This window comes from Leguminivora glycinivorella, chromosome 1, assembly GCF_023078275.1.
Source record: "Leguminivora glycinivorella isolate SPB_JAAS2020 chromosome 1, LegGlyc_1.1, whole genome shotgun sequence".
NCBI classification, from domain to species: Eukaryota; Metazoa; Arthropoda; class Insecta; order Lepidoptera; family Tortricidae; genus Leguminivora; species Leguminivora glycinivorella.
The window spans coordinates 12,954,113-12,974,243 of NC_062971.1; the positions used below are offsets into that span (position 1 = coordinate 12,954,113).

General features: G+C 37.7%; 1 protein-coding gene and 1 long non-coding RNA gene across 3 annotated transcripts in view; one reads left to right on the forward strand and one right to left on the reverse strand.

Annotated features, from left to right (window-relative positions):
- Positions 1-20,131, reverse strand: part of LOC125238999 — a 118,315-nt gene that overhangs the window by 17,824 nt on the left and 80,360 nt on the right. For both annotated transcript variants that reach the window (XM_048147525.1, XM_048146823.1), the window contains exon 3: positions 3,969-4,041. In XM_048147525.1, coding sequence (XP_048003482.1) covers positions 3,969-4,035 — 67 coding nt within the window. In that variant the 5' untranslated portion in view covers positions 4,036-4,041. The remainder of the gene's footprint in view (positions 1-3,968; positions 4,042-20,131) is intronic.
- LOC125240814 lies at positions 14,796-15,558 on the forward strand. Its single transcript, XR_007178710.1, has 3 exons — positions 14,796-14,833; positions 14,960-15,029; positions 15,460-15,558. It is a non-coding gene; the product is annotated as an uncharacterized LOC125240814 (long non-coding RNA).

A 20,131-nucleotide genomic window follows, 5' to 3' on the forward strand; every position in this document is an offset into this window, starting at 1 on the left:
TGGTCCGCGAACAAGTAATTGACATTACACGAATTTAGATGCATGTCGATCTAACTAATAACAAGCTTGCCATTTCCAGTGTTGCCAGATGGGTTTGACGTTCCGTTACGCACACTTCTTAAAAATAGTACGCCAGTTCAAGTTTGGGTACACGAAAATGACAAAAATCAAAATGTATAGTCTACCAAGAAATACATAACTCATGATAAAAAAAAAACAATATCTTTTCATACAGAGATTGCAAAGAAAGTAATACAGCCATTTGTGTTTGTTTTTAGTAAAAGGTACCACTTTATCGATAAGGTTAGTTTATAGACGAATCTTTATGGCATTAGCGCCTTGTCGGCAACCGGAAAAACGGTAAGGCTCCTCTACATATTCGCCCAAAATGGGCCTACAAACGGGACGCAGCTTTTTTTAGAGGAGGACGCAGCAGTTAGAGGGAGTTCGCAATACTGATATCTCGCTCTGTTATATAGCTGCGTCCCGTATGTTGGCCTGTGCTGGGCTAATATGAAGAGGGGCACGTACGTTTTACTGGAACAAACACATATTATATTATGGCCGCTGTACACACATGGCCGGCGGTTCCACCAACCCCCTTGGCCATGTGTGTAGAGGGCTACTTGGCCGTAAGTTAGCAGTTGGCGCTTGCGCTTGCCGGCCAACCGATTCGTGTCGGTTTTTTGTCCACACATCAAAGGATCTTGGCGCCAATGGCCAACTGCGTTTACACGTTGGCGCTTCATTCAGTTGCTCGTCAGCCGTCAGAGAGGACAGTAGTGAAATATTTACGAAAATAATAAGTTTATCTATGCCAATAATAGTGTAGATTTTAGGAAATAAAATAACCTTGCAAATGTTTAATGTATTTCCTAAAAAAGATAAATGTTCTTATCAGAATATTCAAAAAATTGTTAATATTTCAAATAATTTAATTTTACTACGGGGTTATTATTTTTTAATCAATTTTTTCTGACAACGTCTATGACCTAGAATTTTCTAGACTTTTCCATTCCACGTCCATCTTTCATGAAGAGCCAATGCCAAGTGATTGGTTCGCCAATGTGTAAACAGCGGCTCTTATCTTGGCCAAGGGGTTTCACAAAGGGCTGGTGGAACCGTTGGCCATGTGTGTACAGGGGCCATAAAACACATTTATGATCGACTTTTGTTCGGCGTTATTAGTTCATATCATATATTTCTATGTAGATGGCGCAATAAAAATGCAATAAAACCACTTTTCCTTGAGGTGAAAACTATATGAATCCATATTACCTCCATATCCATAGTAAGGTAAAATACCCCATAATGGACGGTGATGCCATTATGGACAAAAAAATACAAATTCTTAAAAATAAGTATCTAAAATAAGTTTCTAAAAACTGACGGCTATGTACCATAAACTAGAGTGGTAGAGCTGTTTAATTTTGAAGTTTCAATTGATTCGGTTATTTCTGAAGGATTTGGAGACAAGATAAAATTCACCAGTTTACTGAAAAAAATATCAAGACGAATTCTTAGTACTTAATGTTGCTAAGAGAGATGAGTTCATGTATAAAATAATAAAAAAATAACGCACGGTGTAATCTTGAATGCGTTTTACTTACTGCATTAAGCATGAGATAAGGTATAAAATATACTAGTTTGTTGCTCCAAAGATATAAAGAAATGACGTTATTTTGCGAGTGTCCATTACTGGACCCGAAAAACTGCCTACCTCCTATGATGGACAAGGAACAATTTACAAAACCAAAATTTACAAGAAACAATCCTATGTTAAAATAACCCAAACTAATTTTATTTATGGTGTATAAAATTGACTCATTGCGTATCAGTTGGCTTTAAAAGTAAGATTTTAAACTTATTTCACTGTCCATAATGGGGGATCCATTACTGGAGAACTGCCGTCCATAATTGGAGAAAAAACACCTAGTTTTAATTTGTTAACTATGAAGAAACCAATAGGAGTATCTATTCTGCAATACGCTTGAAATGTAGAAGAAGGATAGGACATTCAAGATTTAACACGCTTGGCGGTAGAATTTTTACATTTATCAGTGAAATATCAAAAACAGGCGAATTTTGTTCTTAAACTGTCCATGATTGGGTCCGTCACCTTACATGTATTACGCGGTGAAAATTTTCTTTGTTTCTCCGCAGATAACATCGACCTAATTACCTATATTAATGCATACAATTGATCCTTTCTTGATGGATGAAACTAAAACTCACTTTCAAATTATTCAAGAAAACAAGCCGTAAGCCCGGTAAGCCGCCAAAGAAAAGAAAACGACTTTATGCCGCCTATGGCACATACAATCATAATATAATCACCGTATAGACAACCTAAATCAAACCGTAAGGTGTAAGGAACATGTTCCATATTGCCTTGACTAATCGATTAGATTTGATGATACTTTAACGTCATTAACGTCAACTTCACTTGATTTCATCTTGATTTGTGTCATATTTGTGTATTGCCGCACTTGGATGCACAGTACAGATAATCTATAGAAGTATGGGTGCGTTCCTAAATAATATTAATCGGAAAAGTTAAAATGATTTGTTTTTTTCAAGGGGAGTAGTAGGTAACAGTTGATAAATTATAAAATAGTACGCAAAACGGCTGATGAGTACGCGGGTACACACGACGGTGAAATAGTACGCCGTGCGTACCGATGCGTACCCATATGGCAACGCTGGCCATTTCGTGTGCAGTATATCTTTTAGTGACGCAATAGTGTGTTATCGTAAGCATAGCCGTGAAATTATACGCTATTTATTTAAATTTGATGTGTAGGTATTAGTTATAAGTACAACAATACGTTAGACTTAATATCGTTATTTATGTATTAAAGGTAAGCTGAATGTGAGGACGTTACACTCGTTAGTATTTATTTTTCTTCATTAGCATGTCTAAGAGCCCATTAACACTACATGATAACTCGCATGCGAGTTCCGTTACATGTACCTATTGCAGTTTTATTTGTATGTAAAAGTTACGGACTGATGTGTGCAAAATCGCATGCGAGTTGCGCGCGGCGTCTATGAGCATTTGCTGGCTTGTGGGAATAGACTTTATTGGCCTCTCTGCGGGTAAGGTCAAACAATACGGATAAGTATGTCATAAGGAGAAGTGTTTATGGCCTTTATATTTGGCCTTCTATGATCACTTGATCAGTGTTTATTGAGAGATCATGCGTTTAATACTAATCGTGAGTAACAAGTAGCGAAAGTAAGAACTTGCAAAAACCACCTATGACAATAAGTAAAAAGGTCAAATGTGAAGGCCAGACACACTTCTCCTTATGACATGACGCACTTATACGTATTGACCTTATTCTTTTTGTAAAATATTAACGTCAAAATAAGATCATGGCGGCAATGCGCAAGCGTGGAATTGGTCGTCTGGCGCAAGACGGGCCGGAGACGGCATCCATAATTATTGTGATCCAAGATCATTGATCCTCGGGCTCTAATGATCGAGTTTTGCAACTGTACTGGCGTTGGCTAACTTTCTTATCGATATTATAATTTTGTTATGTTAAGAAATGTCAGTTCATGAGGTCTGTGGAGCTTTGACTTTTAGGTCTTATAATAGAACATCAGTGTAGTGGTGTAAGATTATCGTTATTATGTCGTTTATCACCGCGAACAAGTTCCAAAAAGAAGATGTACCTCTAGAGTTGATTCTGTTGCAACACAGTTGAATAATGACTACCTATAATGGATAAATAACAGGATTACAAAAATGATAGGGTTGAATGGAAGTAGCGAGGGGGGAGGTCTTTACTCAGCAGTGGAGCACTAAATCAGGCTAGTCAAAATATAACAACCAATGGTGGCGTACAGCAGTGCTCGATGGTTATTTTCTGCCACTGAATAAGTGATAGAAGGCGATAATAGGAGGATAAGACCGAATCATAGGCTATTAGGCAATAAATACGATGGTTAAGTTTACTTACAAATTGCCAGCAAGGTGAATATCAACACAGTTCGCGTCATCTCGCAACCGTTCCACCTCCGCCGCATATTACTCTGAAACAAAAATAAACAATATTATATCATTTTACTTGGGGTTTCATGTTCTTTAAGAACAATAAGTATTACAATACTGTACCTATTCGTAACGAGCTCATGAAATGTTTTATTTGTGCTGCCTTATGACAGGTAACAATTCCTTAAATAATTTTTTGACTTCACTTACAAACCAACTCGTACCATTTTCGCAAGCCTTGGCTTGGCTTGGCATGAGTGACATCTTGATATCACTTCGATAGACAAAAATACTAGTTTGACCTTTTAACATTTTAGGCATGCTTTCGTATTTTTATTTATGACCCTCGTTGTCAATAAATCGGGTTCGGAGACAATTCGGTATGCACCGCAAGGGTTCGCACGACAGGCGAGTTATGTTTATGTCTCATATCTGGGTTCGAACATGCATGCTTTGCAAGAATACAGGTTGATTAAATAGTTATTTTATATCGAATTATTCTTTTGGTGCGTTCAATTATCATTTTATAAGTAAACCGTACTTTTGATTACTAAAACGCATAATAAATTAGTTAATGCCTGAAAATATCGAAATCGTTGTCGATTTCCTGAAATACAGCCACGTAAATATTTACGTTATAATTAGGAGAAGGTTTCGTTACAACTGCATAGGTATGTTCTTTAGAACCAGAACTTAAGTATTTCTTCTAAAATGTATTGCTCTACTTTATAATTACACGTCACATGCTTTTCAGTTTCCTAAATCACATAATCATTTAAAACAACTTGTAATAGGTATCACGCCTGTAAACGAGCAATATTATTTTCCCAACTGTCAACTAAACACCCCATATACCTACTAAACTGCGCGCGCGCCGCCGCACGGAAGTCGTGCGACGGCTTCCCTGTCTCCGTCCAATTAATAACGTATATCCGAGCTTTCCCTCTGACATTCGAACTCGGACCGTTCCTGCTTAGAATATCTTATATCGTAAATATACTCGTTGAATAAATATGAAGGCGTATTTTAATCGAAACTATTATTATTCAGTGACTATTATGAGCTTTCTATTTCATGACGATAATATATTGTTTAGAGAGTAGACTAGGTTTTCACATACCTAGTTATGTATCACATACTCTTATGCTACCTAACTCGAATCTGTTTCCCATTGTTTACAGCATAGCCTATTAGAGAATGCTAACTCTACAATTTTCCTACTGCCATTTCTGAAGGATCGTTGTTACGTGTTACGTACATATTCAGTATAGGTAACACGAACCATTTTTACCTTATATTATTGTTTAAGTAGAATATCGAATTACCAGCCCATCTTCCTACTTTTATGGCAGTTGTATAACAACCGTGCTGGCTCAGGTCGCAAATCAATTGGTCGTTTGACGAGCGGTTATCCAAGCAAGACGGCGTGTGGTCTGTGATCTCGTGATCTGCATGGCTACTGGTTACGTGTTGATCGGAAGCGCAGGTCCGCCTTAAGTAGGTGCATGGAACGATATTAATGGCCGACTGGCATGTTCATGTTCAATCAGGATCCAAAGGAGCGGATTAGAGTACGCATCAAAGCTTTGTACTACGCAAGAGTATATTAAAATTAACTATTTATTTTAATAAATAAAATAATAATAATAAAATTAACTATTTAAAATTAAAACTAAAGTCATGGATTGTCTAAAATAATACTCGTATAAGTAGGTACATATATAAGTTGGTTTCATAGTTTGGTGCTAATTTCGGTAACTTTTTAAATATATCTTTGAGGTCGAACGAAGTCAAATAAGATTCCTGAATATCATGAATGGATCATGAAAGAACATAAATACGTATACTGTAGTACACCTACCTAATACTTTTTAAATATGTAACATAGTTATCAAAATAAGGCTTGGCGGAATATTTTATTTAATTTTAATTTATTCATAAACGCACAATACCGCGAAATAATATTTCGCGCTATTATAGCAATAAAGGGTGCAGAGTTAGACCAGACCGCAGTCCGGAGGTTTCCTCGGCTCATCGCTTGCAAAACCCGGCGTTTCCCATGCTAGCCGCTTTCGACTGTCACGAGCGATCGAGATCAGATCGGGGGTGATTGGGCCGCGGCCCACACTTTCTTACTACATACTGTTTCTGTGACATAATACTTAAGAGATGAATAATAGAATTTTTCCCTCACTAGCTCGGAAACACGTGTTTGTCATTTAATACCAGCGGGTAAAAACGCATTTTATTCACTAGTGAATAATGTAATTTGACCTTGAAAATAGTAATTTTTTCTGCTTTAAAATTTATAAAAGTGAGTGAATCTAGTGATGACGATGATTTACCACCTGTAGAACTACTGGAAGCAGTGATAAACGCGTTTTTTGCGTTGTACCTACTTTCCTCGCTATAATGAGGGGAAAAGTTTTGTGTTACACTCGGGTGCAAATGTATTTTACTTCTCATGTGTTAAAAAACTCGCAAGTTCAGGATTCTATATTCGAACCACTCGCTTCGCTCGTGGTACACGTAGATACATAATTTTCTGTTTTTATCTTGATTTGTACAGTGGGAAAATGTGTTATTATGACATGTGAATTTGTTTAGCTTTTTAACTGTCATCTATTTCAATTTGGCTCGACTATAACAACTTGTAACTAGTTATTATGCAAATCCGATCAGTATCTTCGACTCATGTAATTTGGTAACAATGTGCTTCTTTAAATTACATATTTGTGTGATTTTAGTGTCCATAAACAGTGAAAGTTCAACGATTAGTCCATTTCCTGGTTGTGTAAGATTATTTAAGAGTGTAGGTACACTATTTAAATATCCATTGTTTTATAATTATAACATAGTGTTAATAATGACTGTTAATACCTAGGGTGTTTTAAATTACGGTTGTTAAAACAGTGTCAAAGTTTAAAGACTTTAAATATATATATACATATGTAATAAACTAGCTAGATCTTATGTAAAACCGGCCAAGAGCGTGTCGGGCCACGCTCAGTGTAGGGTTCCGTAGTTTTTCGTATTTTTTTCAAAAACTACTGAAGCTATCAAGTTCAAAACAATTTTCCTAGAAAGTCTTTATAAAGTTCTACTTTGGTGATTTTTTTCATATTTTTTAAACATATGGTTCAAAAGTTAGAGGGGGGGGACGCACTTTTTTTTCCTTTAGGAGCGATTATTTCCGAAAATATAAATATTATCAAAAAACGATCTTAGTAAACCCTTATTCATTTTCAAATACCTATCCAACAATATATCACACGTTGGGGTTGGAATGAAAAAAAATATCAGCCCCCACTTTACATGTAGGGGGGGTACCCTAATAAAACATGTTTTTCCATTTTTTATTTTTGCACTTTGTTGGCGTGATTGACATACATATTGGTACCAAATTTCAGCTTTCTAGTGCTTACGGTTAGTGAGATTATCCGCGGACGGACGGACGGACGGACGGACGGACGGACGGACGGACGGACGGACGGACGGACGGACGGACGGACGGACGGACGGACAGACAGACATGGCGAAACTATAAGGGTTCCTAGTTGACTACGGAACCCTAAAAATGAAAGTTGGCATATAGTAAGAGGTGGGTGATAAGAGCGTACGAGATATGCTGTTAACTTCTAAACGCGTGGAAAAAAATCGATGCAGATAAATCATACTATCTAGTCTCCATCCATACTATTAATCCATACTAGTCTAGCAGACTATCCACATCATTACCTCCTTCTGGTGACAAAGTATTAGTACCTAGTACTTAAGAGGTCCCACATTCAATGTACGATGCCGTAAGCTTAGAGAACGGACTTTTTGATGAGTCGTTAATTATAAATTAGCAATCTTGAGGCTCGTCACTGGGTTCTTTAGCGAGTCCAATTCCAAATTTTCTTTTGCTAGATATAAATGAACATAGGTCTGTAAGAAGCGCTGGTGGCCTAGCGGTAAGAGCGTGCAACCTTCAATCCAGAGGTCGCGGGTTCGATCCCCGGCTCGTACCAATGAGTTTTTCGGAACTTATGTGCGAAATGTCATTCTTTATTGCCTGTCGCTTTTCGGTGAAGGAAAACATCGTGAGGAAACCGGACTAATAAGGCCTAGTTACCCTTCGGGTTGGAAGGTCAGATGGCAGTCACTTTCGTAAAAGCTACTGCCTACGCCAAATCTTGGGATTAGCTGTCAAAAGTGGACCCCAGGCTCCCATTAGCCGTGTGGCAAGTGCCGGGATAACGCAAGGAGGATAATAGGTCTAAAATTTAAATTACTTTTTATTTAGAAAAAAAAAACAAAATAAATTAAATTAATTATAGTTATTGTTTCCAATAACGTCAAAGCTCACAAAATAAAACAAATAAGTATTATATTTTCCAAAAGTGCAAGATCGTAGAGGGACTGAGAGATACGAATCGACTGGGCCCCTGGGTTGAACTGTAGCGTACTAGTCAAAGCTACACTAGATCGGCGATAATTCAGCGCGTGAGTGAGAGCTGTTATCGGCCGCGATAGGATCGTGCGATGCCAGCTCAGCCCGAAGCTGTCATGTGCTTAGAGACTTGAAGGCTCTAGAGAAACAGTATAAGGTAAATATTCCCATGTATATTCATTACGGATTGTAAGGTCTCGTTACTCTGGTTCGGTTGAGAAATAAACTCGTCTGCTCTGGGGCGGCTGTTTGGCGGGCGGGAACGAAAGCTGCGTTTTAATTACGTTAGACGGCTCCTGCAAGCTTCGCTAAGTTACATCGCATGTATGCCGGTTGTGTAATATGTAGGATTTGTAAGGCACTGCGAAGTGCCTACTACTAAACTAGAGTGGGCATTTCAAAATGTCTCACTTATCAAATTGATGGCTAGTGGGAAATCACTCAAAGTAATGATATTCACGTTAACGTAATTTTTTCCTATTTTTTTAGTAATTTGTATTCAAATGCGGAAAAAAACGAGACAGAGCTAGGATAGACAAATTGTAAAGTCAAGAAAAACCTGCCATAACTAAAGTAATATAGGTACCTACTGAACCCTGACTTACCCGCATCGAAACCCCTATAATTTAGAAATCAGATCTAATCTGATGTTTATCTGAAACAGATTATCAAATGTTTAAGATTACGAAATAGGTTGTATCTCGCTAAAAATTCGTCGCCAGTTAAGTCTTTCTGTGCGCAATGGCAAAATATTACGAGATCAGCGCAATTAGCTGGTGCGCAGGCGCGTATTATGACCCGTCGGTCAACTCGTTGGGCGACCGACACAGCTAAAATGTTACATATAATTAAGTGTGCCATAGGTACCGTAAAATCCCGTCTCTTATCTTATCTGTCATCATCGTTAAAATGTTCGCAAAATTGTATTGCCTGTGTAACTAAACCTCCGCTCACCTTGCTTATCTACTTACTTACTTGACTAACCAACATTATAGCTAACCCCCCTTTAAATATACCCCTTAAATTTGGCCTTGTGATCGTCTAGCGTGAATAAGTAGAACCCTTCGATGTGAACCGCGATAACCTAGATCCTTTAATGAGTATCAGCTGTATTTTTGACTAATATTTAAAATCTTATTTATTTATATTTTAAAGAAGAATAAAGGCTATTGTAGCATAATAATATAGTGTTATAGAAGAGTATTTTATCAGATTTAGGCCTAGAAAGTTATATGTGAGAAAATTAACGACCTAATGAAGAAAATTTTAGAATAAAAGTTAGTGAGTGAAACGTACATGAAATAAATATTAAAAAATATTTTGGTAATCATCCGCTACGCCTTATTAGTGGTCCCGGCTTGGGCAAGGGCTTGCGATACGGTATGGGACCCCTGACCTGATCAAACCACTTTATCAGGATCCTAAGCAAGTAAGCCTGAAGGGCTATCTATCTACGAACTAACCCCCCTTTTGTTTTGTTCCTTTTTTCCTAGCTAAACCCCCCTTTCCCCAATACTGCTAATAGACCATAACTTCTCGATTTTTCTAATGTTTTATCGAAACACCGAGCAGTCGCTAACTTTTATAAGAATTAAGCAAGTCTACTAACTTTTCTAAGCTTTTGACTTTCCATCAGTGGACGGCGCTCGCATGCCACTGGGCCCTATAACAAACCTTTACTTTTTATTCCAAAGAATAGTTTGTTTCCCTATCCAACTTGATAGAATTTACCTTGAAAAACCAGTTAGCAACACTAAGTGTCCCGCAGCCACACCGAAAAATCAGAAATTGCTACCACAATTATTAATTTCACTCAAATAAATTAAGTAATAAGAGATTTTATAAATTACCAGTTTTACCACATATTTTAAGATAGTAAACACCACATTTAAAGTCCATTTAAACCATATAAATAGTAGTAGTTAAATTATCTCTCCACAATACACGTTGACCAATTATATTCCAAGACCAATCATAAAAGAACTCTACTTTTATAGAAATAGTGTGTGACTCTACCCTATTCCTATCGTTTTCCCTATTCTAGCATATCTGAAACACAGACCGCCACTTACCATAGATCTTGAGTTCAAAATATGCACAAGTGTATCCCTACCATAAGCTGTACAGTTCAGCCAGCGAAGCTGAGATAGGCAACCTATAGGCTTGTGTTCTGATCCCCCCCTCTGCTTTTGCCCGCGGGCTAGGGTAGCAGAGAGTAGATCGCCCTATCCGTGTATATATCCAGTATTCTAGGACACACCAGTACCAGCCACATGAGAGACCCAGCTGCGATCAACTTTACTTAGATGTGGATCGATCACAACCGAAATCCCCAGCGACCAACACCAGCATGGACTAGAACACCGAGTAAATAAATATAAATATATATATAGGACCCCAGCCTCAAATACTGCCGACTTCAGTGAGCAAGGATTACTCCTAATGCCTTTCGTCAATCGTGAAAGTCCTCACTTCCATCTAACAGTTGGACTCTTTGAGACCGGTGAGAAAATACGCTTTTGTAAGTATAGAAAAGCGTCCAAGCCCTCCACTTGGAACAAAAAGACCCCTAAACGCCTCTTATTTGACACCGTAAGGGAAGAAGCGCCTAGCCGGACAACAGTCTGTCACAAACAATGATCTGGCTTATAACTTTCACAAAATAACCCCATAGAAAATTACTAAATTCAATTTTACTGACCAACTAAACAAACGAGTGAAGTTTCCTTTACGTGCTATAATCTAAGCTTAGTTTTGCAAGAATTACTCCCTACAAAACCAAACACAGACTTATCTCCAAGCACCAGCCATACATCGACCCAGTCTTTGTATTGCTTAACGGCACTCATGAAACAAAGCACAGAAAACTTCACTATACACATCAATTTAAATGTAACACTACACTATAAATAGAACACTAAATAACCCCACAACTGACGGTAAAGCAATTCCACCACAGGTCTAGGTTCAACTGTACGACGATATTGTCCCCGCACAATCAAACAGAGACACAATTTCAATGTTTACAATCACTTAGAATAATTTCCAAGTAAAAACAAACAGAGAAATAATAGCAGAACAACTTCACTCACCAGTAACACACGAAAGCCAGAGACACTGTTAGTCTTATAGATATTTTAAGAATGCCGCGCGCCAGCTCGCTCCGACCCTTTTATAGATTCTATTTGGGACATGGGACACACTTGGGACTTGGGACTTGGGACTTGGGACTTGGGACTTGGGACTTGGGACTTGGGACTTGGGACTTGGGACTCGGGACTTGGGACTTGGGACACACTTGGGACTTGGGACTTGGGACTCGGGACTCATATAAGAAAAAGGTCATAACTACTTTGTTTACTAAGCCGTACGCCTTAGGCATTAATGTCCAAGACATCTCAGCATGTACGTTTTTGCTTCTCAACAGTAACATCTGCATGACTGCACGTGTTCCAAAGTGATATAGGAATAATTTTATTGATACCTAGTTAAGCGACGAAGAGTTATGTATTGCGGTTAGTATAGGTATGCAGATATTTTTTTGTTAAAGGGTTTTAATTAGATTTGTAGATCAAATACGCAGTAAAATATCATTTTTGTTTCTAAATGCTACATTAAACACATCCAGAAAGTATACTACTAATCATTATGAACTTTTATGACCTGTGATTGAAATCAAGACATAATATCGGAACGTTACGCAGCTGACAACTGTCAGTGTCAGTATTCCGTCCATGTGAACGTAGTTTGTTGATAAATACGTTTTTCCAACCTGTTTTGCATCAAATAATAGTGAATTTTATGAGTGAAGACGTGACTATACATGTGATAAAGCTTCAAAGATATTATTTGTCAAAATATCCAATGAAATCCCAAAAGAAATATGCACCAAAAAGTTGGTCAAGGATAAGTTGATTCACCGTAAGTTTTATATGTTATAACGAGTCATTTTCCTCGTCTTAGACGCTTGTTCTGTTACAACTCGCCCCCAGATTGGAATTCTTTCACAAAATACAAAGTAGTTTGTAAAAAATTTCAATCTTATTTAGCAAAAGAAGCAATAAAACTGAAGAAAAGAAAAATTTCTCTAGATCAGTCGGAAATATCCCCCCATTTCTAATTGTGTGGTGTGTATTCCAATACTATGCAACTGCTAGCGACTCAGTTTTGAAATTAGCTCATCAGAATTTCGACAATGAACCATGATAACCCCTTTCTCAGAGTCCACGCATCGCCAGGGATACCAGGTTGTGAATCTGATAGGTCCTACTAACCCGTTCTTGCTAGCTCGTTCCCCGGTCGCGGCGAATATTCATTCCATCCACACTGTTGGACCGGAATAATTATCGTAATAATTTCAACGAGTTCACAATAACTTCCCACGCAATTACGAAGAAACCTTTAGAGCTCTCATTATAAGTCCAGAGCCTTCAATCTCCATTGTCGAAACTCAAACCAATTCCTCTACCTAATCACTCCCAGCCACATGCTTTGGCGCATGTCTCATACTTGAATAAAATATACTGACTTAAGATCTGTTTGGATGTGTTTTTTTTTTTATAAAACAAACCTTAAATGACATAAGCATGTACCTCAACTCGGTACCATATCATGATCAAATGAAGAAATGATTTGATGATACTAAACTTCACATATTTGAACAAATAACAAGGACACAAATATTGAAAAGAGCCTCGTTCTCACTAGACGATATCGGCCCTTAAATATGTCGATTGTCAAATACATCCCATTCAAGATGAGGTGTGTGGATTCAGTGTGGGTCTTATTACCTTGTAGAGTAGTAATCATAAAAAACTACCCTTGAAATGGGTCGAATCCATTGGATTTTAACCTAACCAATAAGAATTTTATGATTAATGTGTTCCCAAAATTCCCCCCCTTGTTTGTTCCCGCAAATTCCGACCAAACTAGTTTTGACTACTTTCCAGCGCTGTCTGTCTGTATCAATCCACTCATTCCATAAAAGAAACATTCGAGACACACTTTCATATCTTACATCCGTCATATCCAGCCATTCAATCTATCTAGCATACATCTATAAGCATTCATCACCTCTAACTTATACACATACACTCGTTCATTCCTCCTCAATTACGCTTTCACTCGATTGTTTACAGAAAGCCAACGCTTTTAAAAGTAATCAAAATAAATAATAAAAATAGAAATAGAAACTAGATAATAATTTTAAAAGTTTACCTATCCCATTTTACCCTACTCTACCCTGACTCGAAGGCAAAGAAAATTTTATTTTATTTATAAGAAGTCCTACATTCATCATTTACAAAGTATACTATTTAAAGTATTTGATTTTATAAAGTATTTACTAACCGCAAACCATTGGACAACATGTGACACCTTGATCATAATCTCATCTGCTACAAAATTGTATGACGATCAAGCATACCAACTTAAGAACAATGACAGTTTGAGTATTGTCGCCAATAGAACACCTTTTGGCGGAGATATATGTTATCTGTGGTTAAATTATTTTCTCTAATCTATCTCATGTTTACCGCTAAACCGCTTTGTCCGCGAAAAAATGACAGATCTATTTATGTATGGACCATTTTAGCGCTATACTGCCTACAACATGAATCTGAAATAACTTAAAACAAATGTTTTCCATTTAATATTTCAAATGTGGTCCGAAGAATAAACTTTCAGATCAATGTAAAATATGTTTGTGTCACTAAGTGAGTTTGAATTTTTATAACCTATAAATTCGTTAGGAAATCAGGCGAAAACGCGTTATTTTAATTCATTGCAATAAGTGTTAGGTGTACAGTAGACTTAGTGAAATCTAGCCTAGTGCAATGGACGTAAATAAACTGGATACTTAACTTTACAGCAAAGGTAAGCTTTTGTTTTTACTCTTCAATCTGTCATGAAACACGAAACTCCTGAACACACCTCGTTTAAAGAGTAAACATCAAAAATATATCTTCGATTAATTTACTTGACCTAGGCTACGTAACTGTACTTGGAATTTATAAAATTTTTGCGGTTCCAAACAATGAAATGACTATTATTTTTCTGAGGCACTAGCTTATTGATTATGGAAAGTAATATTTGTAGGCCTTCAAATAAATGTTATGGCATTTAAAAATGAGCATTGAGTCTTGTACAAACTTTGTATTTTTCAAAGATAAAGATTGATGTTGGATTGGACACTTAAATAAAATTATGTAGACTGAAAATCTAGACTTAATATAAATATTGTTCTTGTTACAATGGGTTTAAACAATGTATGTATTAATTTTCAGTATATCTAATCGGTAATCTACACCTAAACAATTCCAACTAGTTGCAAGCTGAACGGGACAATTTTCCGGTGTGTCCTTTTTATGGACTGTACTCCGTCTTAGCACAATTCCCAAGTAAGTACTTAACCATGAATGCCCTAGATAAATATAAACAATCTTAATGATACGTATTTATAAATAAGATTCCTTAAACATACATACACCCTTTTTTAACTAATCTTTCAATATGTACAATTTCAGGTTTTACCCGAGAGGCCACGCTTCAGTTGGACCGTCTTCCATATATCTACTGACTTCATATAAACGAAAGGTACTTTTATTTTTTTATAATAGCTCATACTAATTATTACATTTAGATAATTTAGGCGAAGTATAGCGATGGCAATAAGCGATGAAGTGAAAATTGAACTTACATTAATTTATCCTAATTTTATTGGTTAAGCAAACTTATTACTAACTCATTTATGTCCTAGCTCATGTAGATATGAACTGCTAGGCAGGGGTTCTCAAACTTTTTAATATTTTTTTTTTTTCCTTTTGTACATTTTGCTGTATGCGTTGTTTTTTCTGACACAATATTTCTCATGGGCGTGTCTTAGTTCCAAAAATTAAGCGACGCGCCCCCGTGAATAGATAAGTGAAATAATATTGTTCCTATTTGGCAGAACCCCACTCTAAAACTAAACCCTTTTCTTACGCTATCTACATGAACATTTCTAATCTCTGACGTTTCCTTTCAGTGTACTAAAGGCTCACTGATCTACACTACCAGCTCATGCTCAACGTTACTGAACAACAAAGTAATCCGACAATCAGACTGGACCCGGTCATGTTAGGTAAGTTTACATACTTAATGCGTACCACATCTAAATATATAAAAGAAGAAGCTGACTGACTGACTGACTGACTGACTGACTGACATATCAACGCACAGCCGAAACCGCTGGTCCTAGAGATTTCAAATTTGGCACGTAGGTTCCTTATATAGTGTAGAGGAGCACTAAGAAAGGATTTTCCAAAATTCACCTCCTAAGGGGGTCAAATGGGGGTTCAAAGTTTGTATGGGGAAACAAGATTAGTTTGACTATTTTATTCGAAACTTCACAGGAAGATTCCTTACGACATATGACTGAATACGTGTTTCAGGTTTTTTGAAAATTTAACCCCTAAAAGGGTGAAAAGGGGGTGATAAAGTCAAAAAATCAATATGGGTATCGTTTTTATGGTTTGTCGGGTCGCTGATCACGATAAATACAACGTTTTTGAAATCTAACGAGGCGGAAATACCTTCTTCCCTGTTGTAGTGCAATGGGGTTTAAATATCAAAAAATATATAAAAGAAGAAACTGACTGACTGACTAACTGACATATCAACACACAGCCGAAACCGCTGGTCCTAGAGATTTCAAATTTGGCACATAGGTTCCTTATATAGCGTAGAGGAGCATTAAGAAAGGATTTTTCAAAATTCTCCTCTTAGGAAATAGGGGGTTCAAAGTTTGTATGGGGAAACTAGATTAGTTTGACTATTTTATTCGAAACTTCACAGGAGGATTCCTAAAGACATATGACTAAATACATGTTTCAGGTTTTTTGAAAATTTGACCCCTAAAGGGGTGCAAAGGGGGTACAGTCAAAAACACAATATGGGTATCGTTTTTATGGTTTATCGGGTCGCTGATCACGATAAATACAACGATTATAAAATCTAATGAGGTGGAAAAGAAATTTTCTCCCCTGTTGTTGTGCAATGGGGTTAAAATATCCAAAATAGCCATAAGTATAGGTTTAGTTTTTAACTTTACTTCTGAATTTGTTTTTTATCATGCAGAAACGTCTGCGAGCGATATTACATAATTTTAAATTGAAGGAAAAATTCACATTTCCGGCAGGACTCGAACCTGCGACCTCTGGCCTTGCCGGGGCCATCGCGCTTCCAACTGCGCCACGGAGGCAGGTTCGAGTCCTGCCGGAGGTGTGAATTTTTCCATTTTTCCTTCAATTTAAAATTAACTTTACTTCTGGTTCAAGAGATTTCAAATTAACACGGAAGTTCCTTAGAGGAGCACTAAGAAAGGATTTTTCAAAGTTCACCTCCTAGCATGATAATTTGACAGGGGCAAGGACAGGGAAAGGGACATGGACAGGGACAGGGACAGGGACAGGGACAGGGACAGGGACAGGGACAGGGACAGGGACAGGGACAGGGACAGGGACAGGGACAGGGACAGGGACAGGGACAGGGACAGGGTCAGGGTCAGGGACAGGGACAGGGACAAGGACAGGGACAGGGACGGAACGGGATAGGGTCAGGGTCAGGGATAGGGATAGGGATAGGGATAGGGATAGGGATAGGGATAGGGGTAGGGGTAGGGATAGGGATAGGGATAGGGATAGGGATAGGGATAGGGATAGGGATAGGGATAGGGATAGGCATAGGGATAGGGATAGGGATAGGGATAGGGATAGGGATAGGGATAGGGATAGGGATCGGGATCGGGATAGGGATAGGGATAGGGATAGAAATAGGGATAGGGATAGGGATAGGGATAGGGATAGGGATAGGGATAGGGGTAGGGATAGGGAAGGGATAGGGAAGGGATAGGGTAGGGATAGAAATAGGGATAGGAATAGGGGACGGGGACGGGCATAGGGATAGGGGAGGGACGGGAACAGGGACGGGACGGGGACGGGGACAAGGATAGAGATAGGGACGGGGATAAGAATAGGGATTGGGGTCGGAATAATCGGTCGGCAATCGATATCTAGGCAGTGTAAAATGCAGGTGGCTCAGTGGGAAGGGATTAAGTAGGCATCGGCGAGTATCCTGCATCCGTAATAACTATTACATTCAATGTGCTGTAAGAAGATCGTTGTTTGCTTGCCTTTTATATGTTTACGTTTGCAATAAGTATAAGAAAAATGGAAAAAATTGTAAGCGATAATGCAAGGAAGTACTTTTTACCCTACCGACCATAGCGTCGAGATACTGGCTATGTGGGTTGTATGAAGTTTCCCCAGTATAAATATTTATATAGGTAAAATACATACATATTCATACCTACTACCTACGCTGTGGTCGCTGTGTAACAATTCTACAATCATTGCAAGAATTTCTTTTAAAACAATAGTAATATTTGTAAGGTACAGTCAGCCAAAAAAAGTGTTCTTATTGAAACGTTTACAAAAAATAAGATTTTCATTTGGATCCGTAGGTTTCTTCGAAGAGTCGAAAAGTGGTAAACCACTTTCTTGGCTGACCGTACAGCAAATAGATCAGTTACAATGCCCCCCCAGTCGAGAATTGCCCCGCTTTACCTTAATCGAAATAATCGCGGACAGATGTACCTACAAAGAAACCTACGGATCCAAATGAAAATCTTATTTTTTGGAAACGTTTCAATAAGAATACTTTTATTACGCGGGCGAAGCCGCGGGTAAAAGCTAGTACTACATACTTTTTCTGAACCTCAGTAAAATATGGTTTTATAATGATAATAGTGCTTATTATCTATGCCTACTTAACAGGAATATTACAAATTTCAATCAATTTTCCTGAAATTCATTAAGCAATTGTGACAATGATCAAGCAGTGGTGGAGTTAGGGTATGGCGAGGTACGACCTCCCAGATGCTGGTAATTCTAATATTTCGTAGGATATGTTTGACATGGTTGTAATGAAGTACAATATGTTGGCATACTTCTGACTTGTGAAATATTGTATAAAAGCTGTGTACACAATCTACCGAACATAATAATTGTATGGTTTTACACTTACTATTTTAGACTAGCCTGCAGCTTATCATGTGAGGTATCGAACTCATGTCATATGGAGCTATTGAAAATCTTATTTATACATACATACTTATTTGTATTACTACAGTAAAAATATATACGTATAGTAAGTTGAAATTCGTACAGTGGATTTAATTTATTGAAATAATTGGCAGATATAGACTACGGTGACCTCTCACCATCAAGAGGGACGTATGCTTGTTTACTACGGATGTAATATTAAAATATATGATGACTTATAAGCTAATGAACTTAAATTAGTCCTAATATTATTAATACCTATATCTTAACAGACAGAAACCTGTTCTTCTCATGGCTGCACTACAGTGTCAATATCTCTCATAACTCTTCTATAAAGAAGAGTATTTTATCAGATTTAGGCCTAGAAAGTTATATGTGAGAAAATTAACGACCTAATGAAGAAAATTTTAGAATAAAAGTTAGTGAGTGAAACGTACATGAAATAAATATTAAAAAATATTTTGGTAATCATCCGCTACGCCTTATTAGTGGTCCCGGCTTGGGCAAGGGCTTGCGATACGGTATGGGACCCCTGACCTGATCAAACCACTTTATCAGGATCCTAAGCAAGTAAGCCTGAAGGGCTATCTATCTACGAACTAACCCCCCTTTTGTTTTGTTCCTTTTTTCCTAGCTAAACCCCCTTTCCCCAATACTGCTAATAGACCATAACTTCTCGATTTTTCTAATGTTTTATCGAAACACCGAGCAGTCGCTAACTTTTATAAGAATTAAGCAAGTCTACTAACTTTTCTAAGCTTTTGACTTTCCATCAGTGGACGGCGCTCGCATGCCACTGGGCCCTATAACAAACCTTTACTTTTTATTCCAAAGAATAGTTTGTTTCCCTATCCAACTTGATAGAATTTACCTTGAAAAACCAGTTAGCAACACTAAGTGTCCCGCAGCCACACCGAAAAATCAGAAATTGCTACCACAATTATTAATTTCACTCAAATAAATTAAGTAATAAGAGATTTTATAAATTACCAGTTTTACCACATATTTTAAGATAGTAAACACCACATTTAAAGTCCATTTAAACCATATAAATAGTAGTAGTTAAATTATCTCTCCACAATACACGTTGACCAATTATATTCCAAGACCAATCATAAAAGAACTCTACTTTTATAGAAATAGTGTGTGACTCTACCCTATTCCTATCGTTTTCCCTATTCTAGCATATCTGAAACACAGACCGCCACTTACCATAGATCTTGAGTTCAAAATATGCACAAGTGTATCCCTACCATAAGCTGTACAGTTCAGCCAGCGAAGCTGAGATAGGCAACCTATAGGCTTGTGTTCTGATCCCCCCCTCTGCTTTTGCCCGCGGGCTAGGGTAGCAGAGAGTAGATCGCCCTATCCGTGTATATATCCAGTATTCTAGGACACACCAGTACCAGCCACATGAGAGACCCAGCTGCGATCAACTTTACTTAGATGTGGATCGATCACAACCGAAATCCCCAGCGACCAACACCAGCATGGACTAGAACACCGAGTAAATAAATATAAATATATATATAGGACCCCAGCCTCAAATACTGCCGACTTCAGTGAGCAAGGATTACTCCTAATGCCTTTCGTCAA